The sequence below is a fragment of the Drosophila teissieri genome, chromosome 2R (assembly GCF_016746235.2).
Source record: "Drosophila teissieri strain GT53w chromosome 2R, Prin_Dtei_1.1, whole genome shotgun sequence".
NCBI classification, from domain to species: Eukaryota; Metazoa; Arthropoda; class Insecta; order Diptera; family Drosophilidae; genus Drosophila; species Drosophila teissieri.
Genome location: NC_053030.1, coordinates 4,067,172 through 4,082,231, shown reverse-complemented (window position 1 = coordinate 4,082,231; position 15,060 = coordinate 4,067,172). Strand labels below are relative to the sequence as shown.

The 15,060-nt window shown below is 43.5% G+C and overlaps 1 protein-coding gene across 1 annotated transcript; it reads left to right on the top strand.

Annotated features, from left to right (window-relative positions):
• The first annotated feature begins 1,572 nt into the window (after positions 1–1,572).
• LOC122613025 (homeotic protein caudal) lies at positions 1,573–14,403 on the top strand. Its single transcript, XM_043786983.1, has 2 exons — positions 1,573–2,734; positions 13,085–14,403. Exons 1-2 carry the CDS (start codon positions 1,942–1,944, stop codon positions 13,564–13,566), a joined length of 1,275 nt encoding a protein of 424 aa, XP_043642918.1. The 5' UTR covers positions 1,573–1,941; the 3' UTR covers positions 13,567–14,403.
• The last annotated feature ends 657 nt before the right edge of the window (positions 14,404–15,060 follow it).

Sequence of the window (15,060 nt, the reverse complement as noted above, 5' to 3'; positions counted from 1 at the left end):
GTTTTACGATCCTCTACGCACGACCATCTCGGCAATCAATGAATTTAGTTTTTAAAGATCTATAGAGGATTTCTGGAACTCTCGGTATTACTCAATCGGCGCGAGATTAGCATTATTTTTATGGAATACAATTGGGACTAGCAGGGGAATAGAAAGTCTTGCGAAAAATGAATAAGAATGGGTGGAAAAAGTAGTATGTGTTGAAGGAAGTTTTATGTGACCGGGGATATGTAAGACAGGGATAAAAAATCTGATTAACCAACTATACATTATTCCAATTACAATTAAACTTTTTAAATAAAAAATATATATGTATATAAAATATTCGTATCTGATCTTAGCGCATATTATAGTTTTATTAAAACCAATTAATAATAACACAATATAAATATTTTGAATTTGTTATATTGCCAATATTATAATAATTAGGCGCGTTTCAATCTAATGATCACACGCGAGTCTGCCATAAAGCATAAATAAATCAATTTATTTATTATTATATAATTTACGTTCAATTATAAGTTTATGTTAGTGAGAAAGTTTAGTATATGAGCTAATTGTTATTATTATTGCAAAAGTTGTTGTGAAATATGATGATGCGCTTTGTTATTTAAATTCCACCCATTTAATCAATTAGTATTCAATCCAAGTCCAACGTATTTTCTATATATGTACATTGTCTGATTAGATCTGAACGGATTATTATTTAAAAGTAGCACCTTCACCTTATTTGGAGTAATTAGTTTAAATTTGTTTTACATAAATTCCTTGTGTTACTTGCAGCCGTTTATCAATACCAGACCTCTTCCGCAATTTTTGTGTTCCCGGCCAATATATATACATATGTATATACATATATCGCTGCTTACATTTTTTAATTATGGCTTCAGCTCTACAACTATAACCAGAGTGCCACGACAATATCGAGGCGCTCATATAAACGGCAATTGCTTGGCAAACACAAAAAGTCTGGACAATGGAGCTGTAACCATATCAAATGTGTGCAGATCAAACACGGTATATGGGTATGGAGAATAAAACCCGGAGGATAAAACATTGATTATTCGTTAGATAGAGATATGCCGCGACTATTACGACCGTGGTAACATCATTTTACAGCCACTAATTGCATAACACACACGCATTTCTGCAATTACTTAATTAGCCAACGGCAATTGCAATTAAAGTACGTACAAATCGAAAGCGGGCTATAAAGAAAAAGGGGTTTTTCTTGGCCAAGATATTACGACAAACTGCATACCTGGCTCAAAGGGGCGTGGCCACCTGCCTGCCAGCCATCGCAAAGCGGTGCGAAAGAGATGGAGCACCAGGCAGACGGAGACAGCGGTAGTCAAACACACGGGCCATCTTGAATTTCGAACGAGCAACGGAAATGAGGGTTAAAAAATCCAAAGTAAGGCAGTTTGCGTGGGCCAGAAAGAGACAACCGGTGAGGGTCGACTGCGGTGGTTGTTTTTGTTTGAGCCTCTCTGCCTGTTTATCTGATTTTCCACTGCTTTGGATTTTTTTTATCAGTACGTGTCTTGCTCTGGGTTTCAGTACGTGTTCGACTTGCGTACTGAGTTGACGTCGCCACGCACGGAATAACACTTCAAATATCTACTGATTTTATACCCCTGGAAAATAAAATCCATCTCGTGAGTGAGTGCTGAAAAATAGTGGTTCGAAATATTATCGATATCTCGTTCGTATGTGATTGTGCCCCTAAATCACATCACCAACCAACCCAACAAGTGATAACTGTAAAGATTGACGACAAAGCAAAATACCCAATATAAGCCGAACTGAAACTCCAGAAAATGTGCAATTAAAACAAATTGGCCATCAAGTGGAGAGACTAGAAGAAAAACTCGGGATTATTGGACACAGTACCGAACACAGGGATTATCTTCGGAGAAAGCGCCCTTATATAACCTCAAAATGGTTTCGCACTACTACAATACACTGCCCTACACACAAAAGCACAGTGCCGCAAATTTGGCCTATGCCTCGGCGGCGGGTCAGCCATGGAACTGGACGCCCAACTACCACCACACGCCTCCGAACCACCAGTTTCTGGGCGATGTGGACTCCTCGCATGCTGCCCACCACGCGGCCGCTGCCCACCAGATGTACTACAACTCCCATCACATGTTCCACTCGGCGGCGGCGGCCTCTGCCGGCGAGTGGCACTCACCCGCCTCGAGCACGGCGGACAACTTCGTCCAGAATGTGCCCACAACGGCCCACCAGCTGATGCAGCAGCACCACCATCATCATGCCCATGCCTCCAGCAGTTCCGCCAGTTCTGGGAGCAGCAGTAGCGGCGGTGCACCGGGTGCGCCCCAGCTCAACGAGACCAACAGCAGCATTGGGGGCGGAGGAGCAGGCGGTGGCGGTGGTGCTGGTGGGGCCACTGATGGAGGACCCGGTTCCGCACCACCTAACCATCAGCAGCATATCGCCGAGGGTCTGCCATCGCCGCCGATTACCGTTTCGGGCTCGGAGATCTCTAGCCCGGGGGCCCCAACTTCTGCTTCGTCGCCACACCATCACTTGGCGCACCATCTGAGTGCCGTCGCCAATAACAATAACAACAACAACAATAGCCCCTCCAACCATAACAACAACAACAATAACAATTCGGTGAGCAACAACAACAGGACATCGCCATCGAAGCCGCCATACTTCGACTGGATGAAGAAGCCCGCCTATCCAGCACAACCACAGCCAGGTGAGTCCTCGAAGTCCCGAGAATATTACGCATACGTACATTAATCAATGCGAAACGATTTAGAGTTATTACGGGATATGATCGCTTCTCCTTCTTTTTCTGCGATGTTGAAGGATATACTTCCAATTGTAACTAGCTTGTAGCAGTTGTTTTACAATTGTAAGTCAGATAAGCTCTTAGTCATCGAGGGCTTTGAGTCTGGGAGACCTCGATTACCCCAATTTTCGTATACCTCGTAAACTCATTAGTCATTCCGAACCATTTAGGTGTTACCGACGTTCGGCTGACCTTCGATTGCGCCTCCCTGCGCTTGGGTTTCTCCCGCATCCGCCTTGCCACATTCCGATCCGAAGATTCCATATTTTCCATATTCCCCATTTTCTACACTCCGCACAATGCACTGCATTGTCTTCCCGTCCAGCTCGTGCTGTTCGCGCTTATCCCTGTCTATCTGTCGAGGTATATGGGCTTGTTTAAGAATCCGTTTACCTGACGCGGATCCAAGTCCAATGGCCAATTAGCTCATAAAAATCAAATTCTGTTCGAGCCCCACTTTTATGATATTCAGTTGGGGTCGCGAGATCCCCGATCCGACGCCTTGATTTATGGGCTCCCCTACACCGTCCACATGAGTGTTTTTGTTTCTGTTTGTTTGCTCGACTCTGTCTCTGTCTCGATTCCATTGACTAATTTTGTATCGTAAATCAATTTAACTATAAACATCTGCAAATGGTTTGATCAACTTTTCCAAAAACCAACCAGCATTTGATGGAAAGTCTAGCAAGTAGAAGTCTGGTCTGTGAAGGCTTGAAAGTGTGTAGGAAGTTGGGAACCAATCTCACAGCAATTAGCATTATGTAGAGTGTCCAAATGAAGGTTTTAAAAGGTTTGTGCCTTTCGGTTTGGCCACATTCTTTAATATGATCTCAACAGCTGAGGTTCCTAGCTAATTGCATGGATAATAACTCGTTATTATATACAACGATCAGAGTATAATACACCATCGGACATTTTTCTCAGTTCATGCAAATTTTATGTTATTATTTCGGTTTTGGGTTTTCTGCGTTTTGTTTGCCGTGTCCCCACACCTTTTGATAAACACACAAGATGTCAGTGCAGCGATCTCAAACACAAGAAGGAATAAACACTCACACTTTTGCTCACGATTTATGACCCAAGCGCATGTCGAGAAAAGGAAAAATAAAGTCGACGATATCGACAATATCGGCGATATCCATTAAGCCTATAAAATCGTTTGGCATGCAATTAGCGTTTATTGCCGCTAATCCAGCTGATCAAGCCGACAAGGCGACTCGAGGATGTCTTATTTATTATTCAAAACCCCCTAAGCCTCCGTTGTTTAAATGTCACCTTTCTGACGTGCTGATTGTAATTCTTGCCGTATTTCATTTCGCTAAAAAGTTCAAATATTTAAATACAAATGGAATCTAGGTATGCGCGCTATAGAACCAAAATAAAGTTGGATTTTGTTTATAGCCACTCTCTTTGAGCCATAGTGGCTCACCTTTTTGCCACCTCCGTTCAAGTAGTATATCTTTCGCATTTTATTTTAATTGATGGGTGGCCGAGTAATCGATTAATAATCAACAATCCGACAAATCTTAGCCATTGAAAAACGTGTTTACCTTTTCCAACAATAAGAAAATCATCGTACCAGCTCGGCGAAGGCGATGACTAACATTTCGTGATTTTTAATAGAATTATAAAAGCCCCATTTTTGTTGTTTGTGCGGCATGTGGCAGGGCACGTCGAAGGCCCACTTCAGCTTTCAGCTTTCGGGGTGTGGCAATAAAACGGCAACCACGATTGTCGGTGGATGCAGATGCCGTGTACTTTTGTTTCAATGGCTGGCTGGTGGTTCTGGCAGGTTTTGCGATTAGATTAGCGTGGGGAATCAAATAAACGCCCGCCCTGTCAATAAGTCCTGGGTGAAAACCCCCACCCAACCCACTATTCCCAATGGGGCTACGAGTTCTATTTTCTGTTGCTTCAATAATGTGCCAAGTGATATGGAAACGTGGCCACAAAAAAAGTTCTTTGCGTGTTATCTAAAACGTCAAAAGCGTCGTTGATAAGCGATTCCGCTGCGTTTGCGACGGGCATATTGATTAAAACAATACAGGGTCGTAAACCAATAAAAATTAGTATTACTTCCAATAAAAACTAAATAGCGACATTTACGATCAAATCTATGCAATCATTATTCAACGGCAAGAAATTTAAGCGTCCATAGTTCAGAAATGGAACTTCAAACAATGCAAGTTTGTCCAAGTAAGTTGAAGTGTCCAACTATTTTAGTTATCCAATGTTTCAACTAAACTAAACTTCTGGCCTTACCACAAATAAGGCTCGTGCTTCTTGTATCCCTAAAATCATTTAATTTGCCATCTTCTCATTGCATAGAATCCACTTAGCAATATTTGCTTATTTGCTGTCCATAATTTATTGTAGTTATAATTTCTCCGGAGAACAAATGTATCTTTGAGCCCAAGGAGCTCCTACTGGGATTGTCTGTAGATTTTCAGCATTGCCCGTGTTGGGACATAAAAACTAATGCCACCTGACACATTGAGATTTAATGTGTCAATATGCACAGAAAATTTATATCTAGCCACATAAATAATAGAAAGCGAGAGGGAACCCAACAGAGCAGAGAAGGAATATATGGCGGGCTTGGATTTATATTGATTTCCCAACGCATCTGAAAAGTGTTGTAGTGTTTCACCGACATGGACGGGATACGTTTATGATCCCGATCCCGCTCACAGTCCCAGTCCCTGTCCCCGGTCTAGATAAGCCATTGAAAATGGCCACTAACTGCAGTGGAACTACACATGTGTGGTTCGTTTTCCTTATCAGCACTATCGGTGTTTGCCGATGACATTTACCCTTTCCGTTCACCCGTCCCTATCCCCGTCGAAAGTTTCCTCCTCCGCTCCGGCATGGGTCAAAAATGAAGTCGCCTTTTGGCTGGGGCTGATCTACTATGTGGAAAAGTATGGAGTGTGCGTTTGGTTCGGTGATTGACATGATGGGATTAGCATAGAACTCGCTGGCCGTCCCTCTTCATTTGTCACGGACTTGTTACCATTGTGTCATTTGCTCTGGGCTTAGTTGTCCAAATACAGAACAGAATCGTGTTTGGCTTTTCCTGCTCTATTTGTATTGGCTCTGATATTGGTAATAACCAGAAATTTGAGTCTTGTCCCAAAGCCCTGGGCACACAGCCGTCCGTCCGTATAGGCGTATATACATATACTCGTACACGTAGGTCTCCACTTTCGTATACATGTTTTTGATATACCATTCGAGGCGTATCGAGTTTATATTGGAGGCGCTAGGGATTCCGAGAGCTTAAATTGGGGTTACGGACAGCCAACTCAATAGAGTGATAAATTAAAATGGTAGCTGCTCAAAATGGGGTACGAAAAGTGTCAGGCCAAGTATTATTTATAAATGGAAATTGGCACATTTTATTTTGATAAATATGGGTTATAAGTTAGTGTGGAATGCAAGCGCAGCAGTCTAACCAATGAACATTTTGGGAACGCGAACCCCTTTACCCATTTGGAAATCTTTCTCCATCTGTAGTCTGTAGCAAAATGTAGTACTTCTAAATTTCAAATCGCATTAGCCTTCTTCTAACTATCCATTGCCCAGCCCTGCCTGCAGTAACTTTATCAATGAAAGTAAGTAGCAAAGAGAGAGCAGACCCCTCAAATTGTAAATTATAGCCACGTTTCCTGTTCAGCCATAAACCGTAATTCCATAATGGACGAGTAGGAATACTTCGATGTATGTATATGTATGTAGTTCATATCGGGAAAACGGGGCGAAAGCCTTTTGTTTGGGGCAACTTGGCCAAGTGACAAGGAAATCCGATTGTCAATCAACGTGGTCCGGCTGAGTTATGACAACAAAAAACGGTGAATATGATGATGGCCCGGACGGATGACACCTGCTTATGTCTCAGGAAAAATTCAACCCGCGATTGAATGATTGACTGATTGAAGTTTGGGGGTTGAGTGACGCGGCAGAGAATTCTGATTTTGATTTCTTTTTCGAGTTGTTTGGCGATTCCTTTTATGAGGTGACAACATTTACGATACGGTAGCAAAACGGAAAGAAAGATTTGCAATTCCCCATATACCCATACGTATATGGCCGGTGGCCAACGTTAATCGCTTAACAATACAATAAAGTAGCAATAATTATAAAAACTAAATAAATGCTCCGCCATCGTATAAGTGACCCACAACCATGAATGAACCAGTGAGCGCGAGTATATATGATTGCCATATTTGTGATTTTTATGCCCGACTTTGATTAGGATTATTATACGCTTGATGAGCTCGGGGATTACTATAGCCCTATTACTCTCAGTGGTATACGGTTCTCGGGGTTCTCGGTACATGGGGCACATATATTCCCTTCCGATTCTGTTTGCGCCTGCAACATTTGCTCAGTTTCACCTCGCAGTTTAATCAAATATTGTTGAACACTGACCCGAACCGCCTGCCTGGGCCAGCCCACTGAGATAAGGGGAAACGGCGGGGAATAGCTGGGAGATTTATAGTGTGCTTTCTCGGCACAGCCGTAAGAATTTATTGTACATTATTTTGTCTAATAGTTTTATGAAGCTCAAATTTGCTTTCAATAATGTGGGCTTCAGTGGGCTTTCAAATATTTATTGTGGTTGTCGTTTTCAATGGATTATGATACTGATTTTAGTTGGTTCTTAAGGGGCTGTAGGATTTCCTTTGGTGTTTATACCCATTGGCTGGGAGTGGCTCGAATAACTCAAGAACTTAACATAAGGACAAACGTTTTTAGTAATCTATATACTCTAAATAATGCATTAAGAATAAAGATATCTAATTCCATGTATAATTCTTGTGAAACCCCCGTATTATCGCAGACCTGAGCAGCTCGCCCAACTTAGAGGATCTGAGTGAATTGCTGGACGCAAGCGGTAGGAGTTGTATCTACAGCCTGGATATTTTCCATTTATTACTAAGAAAACTATAATTAACTTTTCTTCTTTGCCTCTAATGCGATTTTTGTGTTTTTCGTTTTGATGCATGCCATTTTTGATTTGCCAGTGAGGGGGGAAAGATCATAAAGACCCCCTCCTTCTTTTCATATTCCCCAAATCATATAGCCATAAACTTTATTGCTTGCGTCGTCGTGGCAAATAATTAACGTACATTTGAAAATAATTTTTAGGAGCCTAAGAAAAATACCCCTTTTTTTACATTTCTTGTTGTATTCCGCGCCGCATCTTTCTATTGCCTGACTTTGCGTATTTATGGCTTTAATGGCGTCTCATTCAGGCCATAAGCAGGCCGCATTTTTGCCTTCGATGGCTGCCATTTCTTCCTGCCACATTGGCCTCTCTTTCTCACCTCCGTCTCCCCTCCGTCTCGCTTGCTCTGCCGCCTCTCCTTCTTTCGAGCCATAAATAAAGCGAGCTCTGAGTCAGACTTGGAACTAAAGCTGGAGGTTTTTCGGGGAGCCATCGCTGCCATCGCTGCCATTGGCGTGCTACGAGGTTGCGTGCCGCATATATTGGTCGGATATATGTATGTTTATATGTATATATATGTATATGAGTGTGTATATCTGAGCACGTACGAGCGGCATTCGTTTGTTGCACGCGATCTGATAGTATGATTATTTCCACTCCGTCTCGTTCCTTACCCCATTACCGCCTCGCATTTATGGGGCTGCGTGTCCGCGTGATCAGAAGAGTAGATGGAGGAGGCGAAGGAGGTGGAGGTGGAGGTGGAGGTAGTACAAGAATTTATATCTGGGAGTGGTCTCCGCAGAGGGAAACACGGAGAAGAACTCTCATTTGCATATATACATATGCATGCCATATAACGTGTTTGCATGTCGCATGTTTCATTTTGACGGTGGCCATTTTGGCTTTCCGTTCGTGGTACGAACTTAATTTTACATGCGGATACTCGATGTTACAATTTTAAAAGATCCGTAATCCTTTGGTTAAGAATGGATTTTATCCAAATATAAATTTTTAATCTTAAATTACACTTTTAAAAGCACATGAAATACACTTCACCATTATATGACATCATACAACTTACGAATTATTTCCCTTTACAAAACTGAATCAGTCTGCCAAAACCTTTACAACAAACCCTTTACCCTATTACCCCAACCCTCCCCCAAGGACCGTATTCCGTTTCAGTAGGCTTAGCCCAGAAAAGGAAGAAAGAAGAAAAAATGAACGTCAAATCGAATCAAATGATTTTATGATGTAATTTGAGCTAATATTTACGATATAAGAGCAGCTAAAACAGCAGCAAAATGCCAAATAAATGTTATTGTTATATTGTCGCTTGGTGGTGAGAGCCAAAAAGACATATATAAGCCCGACCGTGTACTCGCCCCGTCCTATGTGTATCCCACATTTATGATGCTGGGAGGAGGAGGAGGATGGTGGGGCGATGGAAATTGACAAAACAAAAGCAGTGCAAAACAAGCTGAAACAAAGAAAACCAAAATAATTCGCAAAAGTCTTTAAGCTGGGCGAAATAGTGGGAGAGATCCGCTCACGAAATGGGGTGTTAAAAAGTCAAGTGTTGAGTGTTGTTGCTTGTGCGTCCAAACCTCCGGGGTGCCATTGACGAAATTGCTCTTTCCGGTGGCTTTCGAGGACTTGCGCTGACTTCCGCTTGCCACAAGACTTTCGCTTAAATCTTCAGCCACATAAACGTTTAAATTCGAGCGGAGTTCACTTATGGAAGCCAGGTAATAAATGACTCCCAATAGGTTTTCACGGGTTGGACCAGAGACAACAACCCGCTCTACCAGGATGTCACGGGGGTGATGTCTTCAGCGCTCAGTGACAAATTAACGCCCAGCGGGGTGGCGGAGAAACCACCACGAAACCGCCAGGACACAGCCTAGCATCTGCGGACCCACCCCCACCCCCACCCGTGACCGTAGCTAACCGCAGTGGTGGCATCAGTTACTCAACTGCAACTTGTCCTTGGCCACTGATTTTTCCCCGGGGGACGGACCACATAATTGCCCAGCAATCAACAGCTGTTCTAATGGGAAACAGACAGACCAGACTCGAAACACTCGACCTCCTCAGCCTGGTATAATTTATGGCCCAAATGATCCTTGCTCTTGCTCTACTTCTGCTGTTTGACATTATAGAATCGCTGTTTCCACTGTTTGGACAATTCTTCTTTGTCGGCATGTGAAGTTATTGCAGCACTGCAATAACGGCCCATTGACTCCGACGGCCGAGAATTATTGAATGCACTGAGAGATAGATGCCTATAATCACATTCTTCACAGCCTGTTCTGTTTGCTAAAGAAATGGAACGGGATTACGAGCATTTCGCACAGTGCTGCCTGCGTGCGATCAACGAACCATTTGAATCCAACCAGCCAGCGAACTCCTCCCCATGATCCCTTGCCACATACGCACTCGATGAGTGGGGAACAGCCATTAAAGCTTATCGGGACAAATGTTCAACGATCCGAAGTCTACAGTTTGTAACTCCGTCGATATTGATACAGACCTCAACTGGGATTAGTAGTGCGTACGCCGCTCGCTCTTAGAACTTCGCCGACGGGCAAAGCCGACTGAATAATCTATCGTTACATGTGGAGGGGATACTGCAGGGCAAACACACGCAGTCAATAGCATTAGTGCATTAGCAGTTCAAAATCAGACTTTCGATTGGTGGTGGGGTGGTGCAGCAAAGATCGAGTTAGGAACCCATTTACCCATTTGATATAAATTACGCTGCGTGCCCCGTCCGAGCGATGGGGCCCAGTGACAAAGTCATAAAAAATGTCACACCTTGACGCACCATTTTATTTAATTGCTGGTAAAATACGCCGGCCGAGCGGTACACTATATTGTACCATGTACATATAACGGACGGATATCCCAGATATATACGAGAATAATTTTCGAGCACAATTGTTTGCAGAAGTGACGGGGTTTTTCTGATTTTCGCCATTCATGCACAATCTTATCTTCCTCGCAAAGAGGAGAGTGGAGCAGTATCTCAGTAGGATCTTAGAGGTTCAGACAACGGAGCTTTAGCATTAGGATCAAGATGATCCACACCCATGGCGTTTGTCTTGCCTCCTTTATTAACGCAATAAAACACTCAGCTCGCTGAGATAGTGGCTTATAGTTGTGCATATAGTACGTGTACGATTTATTAGATTATGGCCGTGAAGGTCAGCGGAGCCAGGCACCCGTGAGCCGCCCACTACCCTGTTCCAGTTTGTCCCCGATTTCGTGTGGATTTTCTCTTGTTTGCACTCCGTTTCAGGTGTGAGAAATGGGAGCCTCCAAGCGGCAACCAAGTGTTTTTGTGGGTCTTAGACAGAGATAAGACCGCGCTGTGGCGCAGCCTCTTGGAGAATGTGCTGATCCACAGAGGTTAGGTGAAAATTAGGTCGTATTGAAAGAGAAATAAAATATGACACGGGTCATAAGATGTGGAACCCTTTAGACTATTTCAAATGGCATTGTTAAAGTGTAAATCCTACTTTTATCAGCCCCTCATTTATGTAAGCAATCGAAAGTTAATCCATCTTACTCACAGGTTACGGCACATTGCGAAATCAGCCGAAAAGATGCTTTATTTTCCACTATTTACCCAGTACATCCAAGACCTGATAATACTGTTGTTCTAATTTAGCCACTTTTATTTGAGCACTTCCTCAAATCCGTCAGGTCTTTCTAAACAAGTTATTTTTCTGTCTATGCCGGGCTGTTCGGGGAGCCAAGCCCTCTTTATCAGTAGATTTGAGTGCCAAGAACGCACGCGCAAGAAGCTCCAAAATGGCAAGGCAGACTGGAAATTGTGGATTTATAATGCGAAGCAAAAAATGTAGATTGAGTGCGTGCCTAACTGGGTTCTAACATTACTCCACGGCTGAGTTCCTCTTCGTGCGATTGCCACATTAGACTAAGCAAACGAGAAGCCACGGCGACAGCAATAAAGTGTAAAGAACAAATATAAGGGTTGGGGGAGATAAGGGGCCTGGGGAAACGGTTAGTGTGGCTTACCACAAAGAGTTATAGTATCTTAACGCAGTTCTCCTCCCAAACGATACACTTTTAGCACGATTTTGAAACCCAAGAACAGGGTTAAGCTGAATTGTCTGAATTGTCTGAATTGTCTGAAAAGTCTGTCAAGTGGTTCATGCTCGCAGGCGCATCTAGCAGTGCAGCTAGTTGCATTGTGGATAAGACTGGCCATTGGCCACTAGCCACTGGCCATATATCATCCATCGCAGGGCATCCCGAGGTCTTCAACACCTACTCTTGGCACTCTTCGCCCTATCTCCTGCCGTTGCTGTTGAACTTTATCATCTGTGAAAATATTTGCTTGTTTGCCTATTTGCTCAATTTTAATTGTGAGAACACCACGGTATCGCAGCACATAAAAAATTAGAGCAAAATCCCCGGGCCGAAATGCTGTTTACCCACAAATATTTCCCGCTGGCGTGGGTGTGTTTATCACGTAGGTAGACTGTGCCACGATCCCGTGGCCTTTTTCATGCCTTCGGAGATGAGCTCTCCTGCGTTGTCTGTGGCTCTTTCTTTCCCGTGCCCGGTGCTTGGCGATCCGTCCTTTTTTTATTCGAGTTGTATAGTAAATGTCTTTGAATTTTATTTGAGATTGACTAATTGCGCAGCCCGCCGCCACGTAGCCCGTCTCTAAGATTCTTCGGGGAATCGTAGCATCCAGAGTCGTCGGCTCTTTCTGAATAATTTTCATGTGAACCGCTTCGACTGGGGCTGCTCCTCCAATCTCGCCGCTCGCCATGTGACAGCCTTCTATGGCTATCATAATTTAAATATTGTCATCTACTCAGCTCATAACAAGATGAGCTGGATCGTGCATGTGGAGGAGCTACATGTTTGTCGACCTGACGCCAGTCACTCCGCGCGCTTGGCACCCATTTTAGCTGGCAAACTTGGCCGACAGTCCCCGGCCCTCTGACGACAGAAACCGCACATGATCTTTGGAGATTTGACTTCCTGCTAGTTAAGTGGAAGGTACTATATCCAGAGATGGCGTTCACTTCTTTTTAAAAACAATTCCACCTTACATACATATATGTGCATACATACAACGCGATTTTAGAAATAATGTGTTTCCAAGATTTATTTAATTTATTCAAAACTTTCAGTAATGTTGATGCGATAATACACTTTCCTTTTTTTGATTGAGTAGTTGCGTTTTTGCATGCTAAAAATAATTCTTTGAAAGCGTTTTCCAACTCAACTAACAGATGGCCCCCTTCTCATCTCTTTCGCAGGCAAAACACGCACAAAGGACAAGTACCGCGTGGTGTACACCGACTTCCAGCGCCTGGAACTGGAGAAGGAGTACTGCACCTCCCGCTACATCACCATCCGGCACAAGAGCGAGCTGGCCCAGACGCTATCGCTGTCGGAGCGCCAGGTGAAGATCTGGTTCCAGAACCGCCGCGCCAAGGAGCGCAAGCAGAACAAGAAGGGCAGCGATCCTAATGTGATGGGCGTGGGAGTGCAGCATGCGGACTACAGTCAGCTGTTGGACCCCAAGGCGAAACTGGAGCCGGGCCTGCACCTGTCCCACTCGCTGGCCCACTCGATGAACCCCATGGCGGCGATGAACATTCCCGCCATGCGCCTGCATCCCCACCTGGCTGCCCACAGCCACTCCTTGGCGGCGGCGGCGGCGCATTCGCACCAGCTGCAGCAGCAGCACAGTGCGCAGATGTCTGCTGCGGCGGCAGTGGGCACGCTCTCGATGTGACACGACCATTCCTGTTATGCGACGAGCGGCGACAGTAACAGCTACATGGAGCCCCAGCATCCGCTGGGTGGGAGTGAGCGGGGTGGTGGCGGAGGCGGAGGCGGGGGCGGAGGAGGGCAGCAGTGCGATGTGTCCTATAGTGCTCCCGCTCTCGCCTTGGACCTGGCTTAACCCTTAGGTCGCGCAGTCAGACTGTTTCGACCGAAACGAGAAGTAGATAAGCACCCGGACGAATGGAGGACTTGGCGGCCGTTGCCCCTTGAATATTGCACGTTGTTAATTTTTGTGATTGTATATTCCTGGTTTTGACACGCGTCCGAGTCCTCGCAGCTAAACAAGTCCCATGTTCTTGTATTATGTTTGTTTTTGTTCAACGTGTGTAATTTAAAGTAAATGTCTAGCTCGTAAGCTCTAGTAACTAAGTTGCCCAAGAAAAACAAGAACAATTCACAACAGCCGTCCCAGCCGATTAAAGTTAACAAGTACTCGCTGCAGTTAAACATAATTTTAGTACAAGCAAATCATTTTAGAGCGCAACTTGATTCTTCAGCCCGTGTAAATATCAGCATATATAAAGAGTTTTAACGTTTATTACTTTTATATATCGTAATAACAATTAGCCGTATATTAATATAGCCGTACAAAATGTTATATTATATGTAATGCACTCTTCGCGCACACAAGCAAAATTACCATTTAAATAAATAATTTTAACGTATTCATCCGCATATTTCCTTAGTTCAATTTGGCGGCAATTAATTTATAACTTGTGAATGTGTATGTGTGTATATGTATGTGCTTAGCTATTTAAATAAAATATGAACACTATAAATACAACAATTTATGGAAATTTCAATTTCTTACTGGGGTTAATGAGGGTTAACGTTCACAGCTACGCTCCACCTACCAAAAGCAACAACAAGCACGACAAACGTCAATCGACTAATCGGCCCTTCTCTTTGCCCAATCGTTCGCCTCCTCACTCGGCCATTACCGTTATCGGAGCTGCTGTTGGCTCGCTCGCACTCACGCACATCGACAGTCCGGTCAGTCGGACGATGGCATTTTGTGTGCAATCGAAGATCATAAAATGTCGATTAAATCTTGTGAACGTATGCGATAATTTGTTCAAGTGTATTACAATATTTTTGGTTAGTGGATCCAACTAAATTTAAGGGGGAAACTACCTTTAGAAACTTAAAAAAAGGTAGGTAGGCAGGATAAGTAGGATTGCCTCAGAATATCGTGTCAAAGTTTTAAAAGCTAATTCTCGAAATTGTGAATACGATGCCGAGACATCGTTTCCTTGACCGCAAACTTTAAAAGACATTTTCTTGAAACGATTTTTTTTCAAAATGTGTAACTAAAAAAAAAACCACTACTGTATTTTAAAGAGCATAAGAAATTGTTCCATGTAGACTAAAAATGTTAAAATCAAAACAATTTTAAAAGCAATTACAACGAAATTTGTTGTGAAAATTCCGAATTAAGTTT

Bases quoted from the DNA above. Each gene is read 5' to 3' on its own strand.
- LOC122613025 (XM_043786983.1), top strand. From the start codon at position 1,942: ATGGTTTCGCACTACTACAATACACTGCCCTACACACAAAAGCACAGT. The intron at 2,735-13,084 runs GTGAGTCCTCGA...TCTCTTTCGCAG, and splicing joins TCCAGCACAACCACAGCCAG to GCAAAACACGCACAAAGGAC.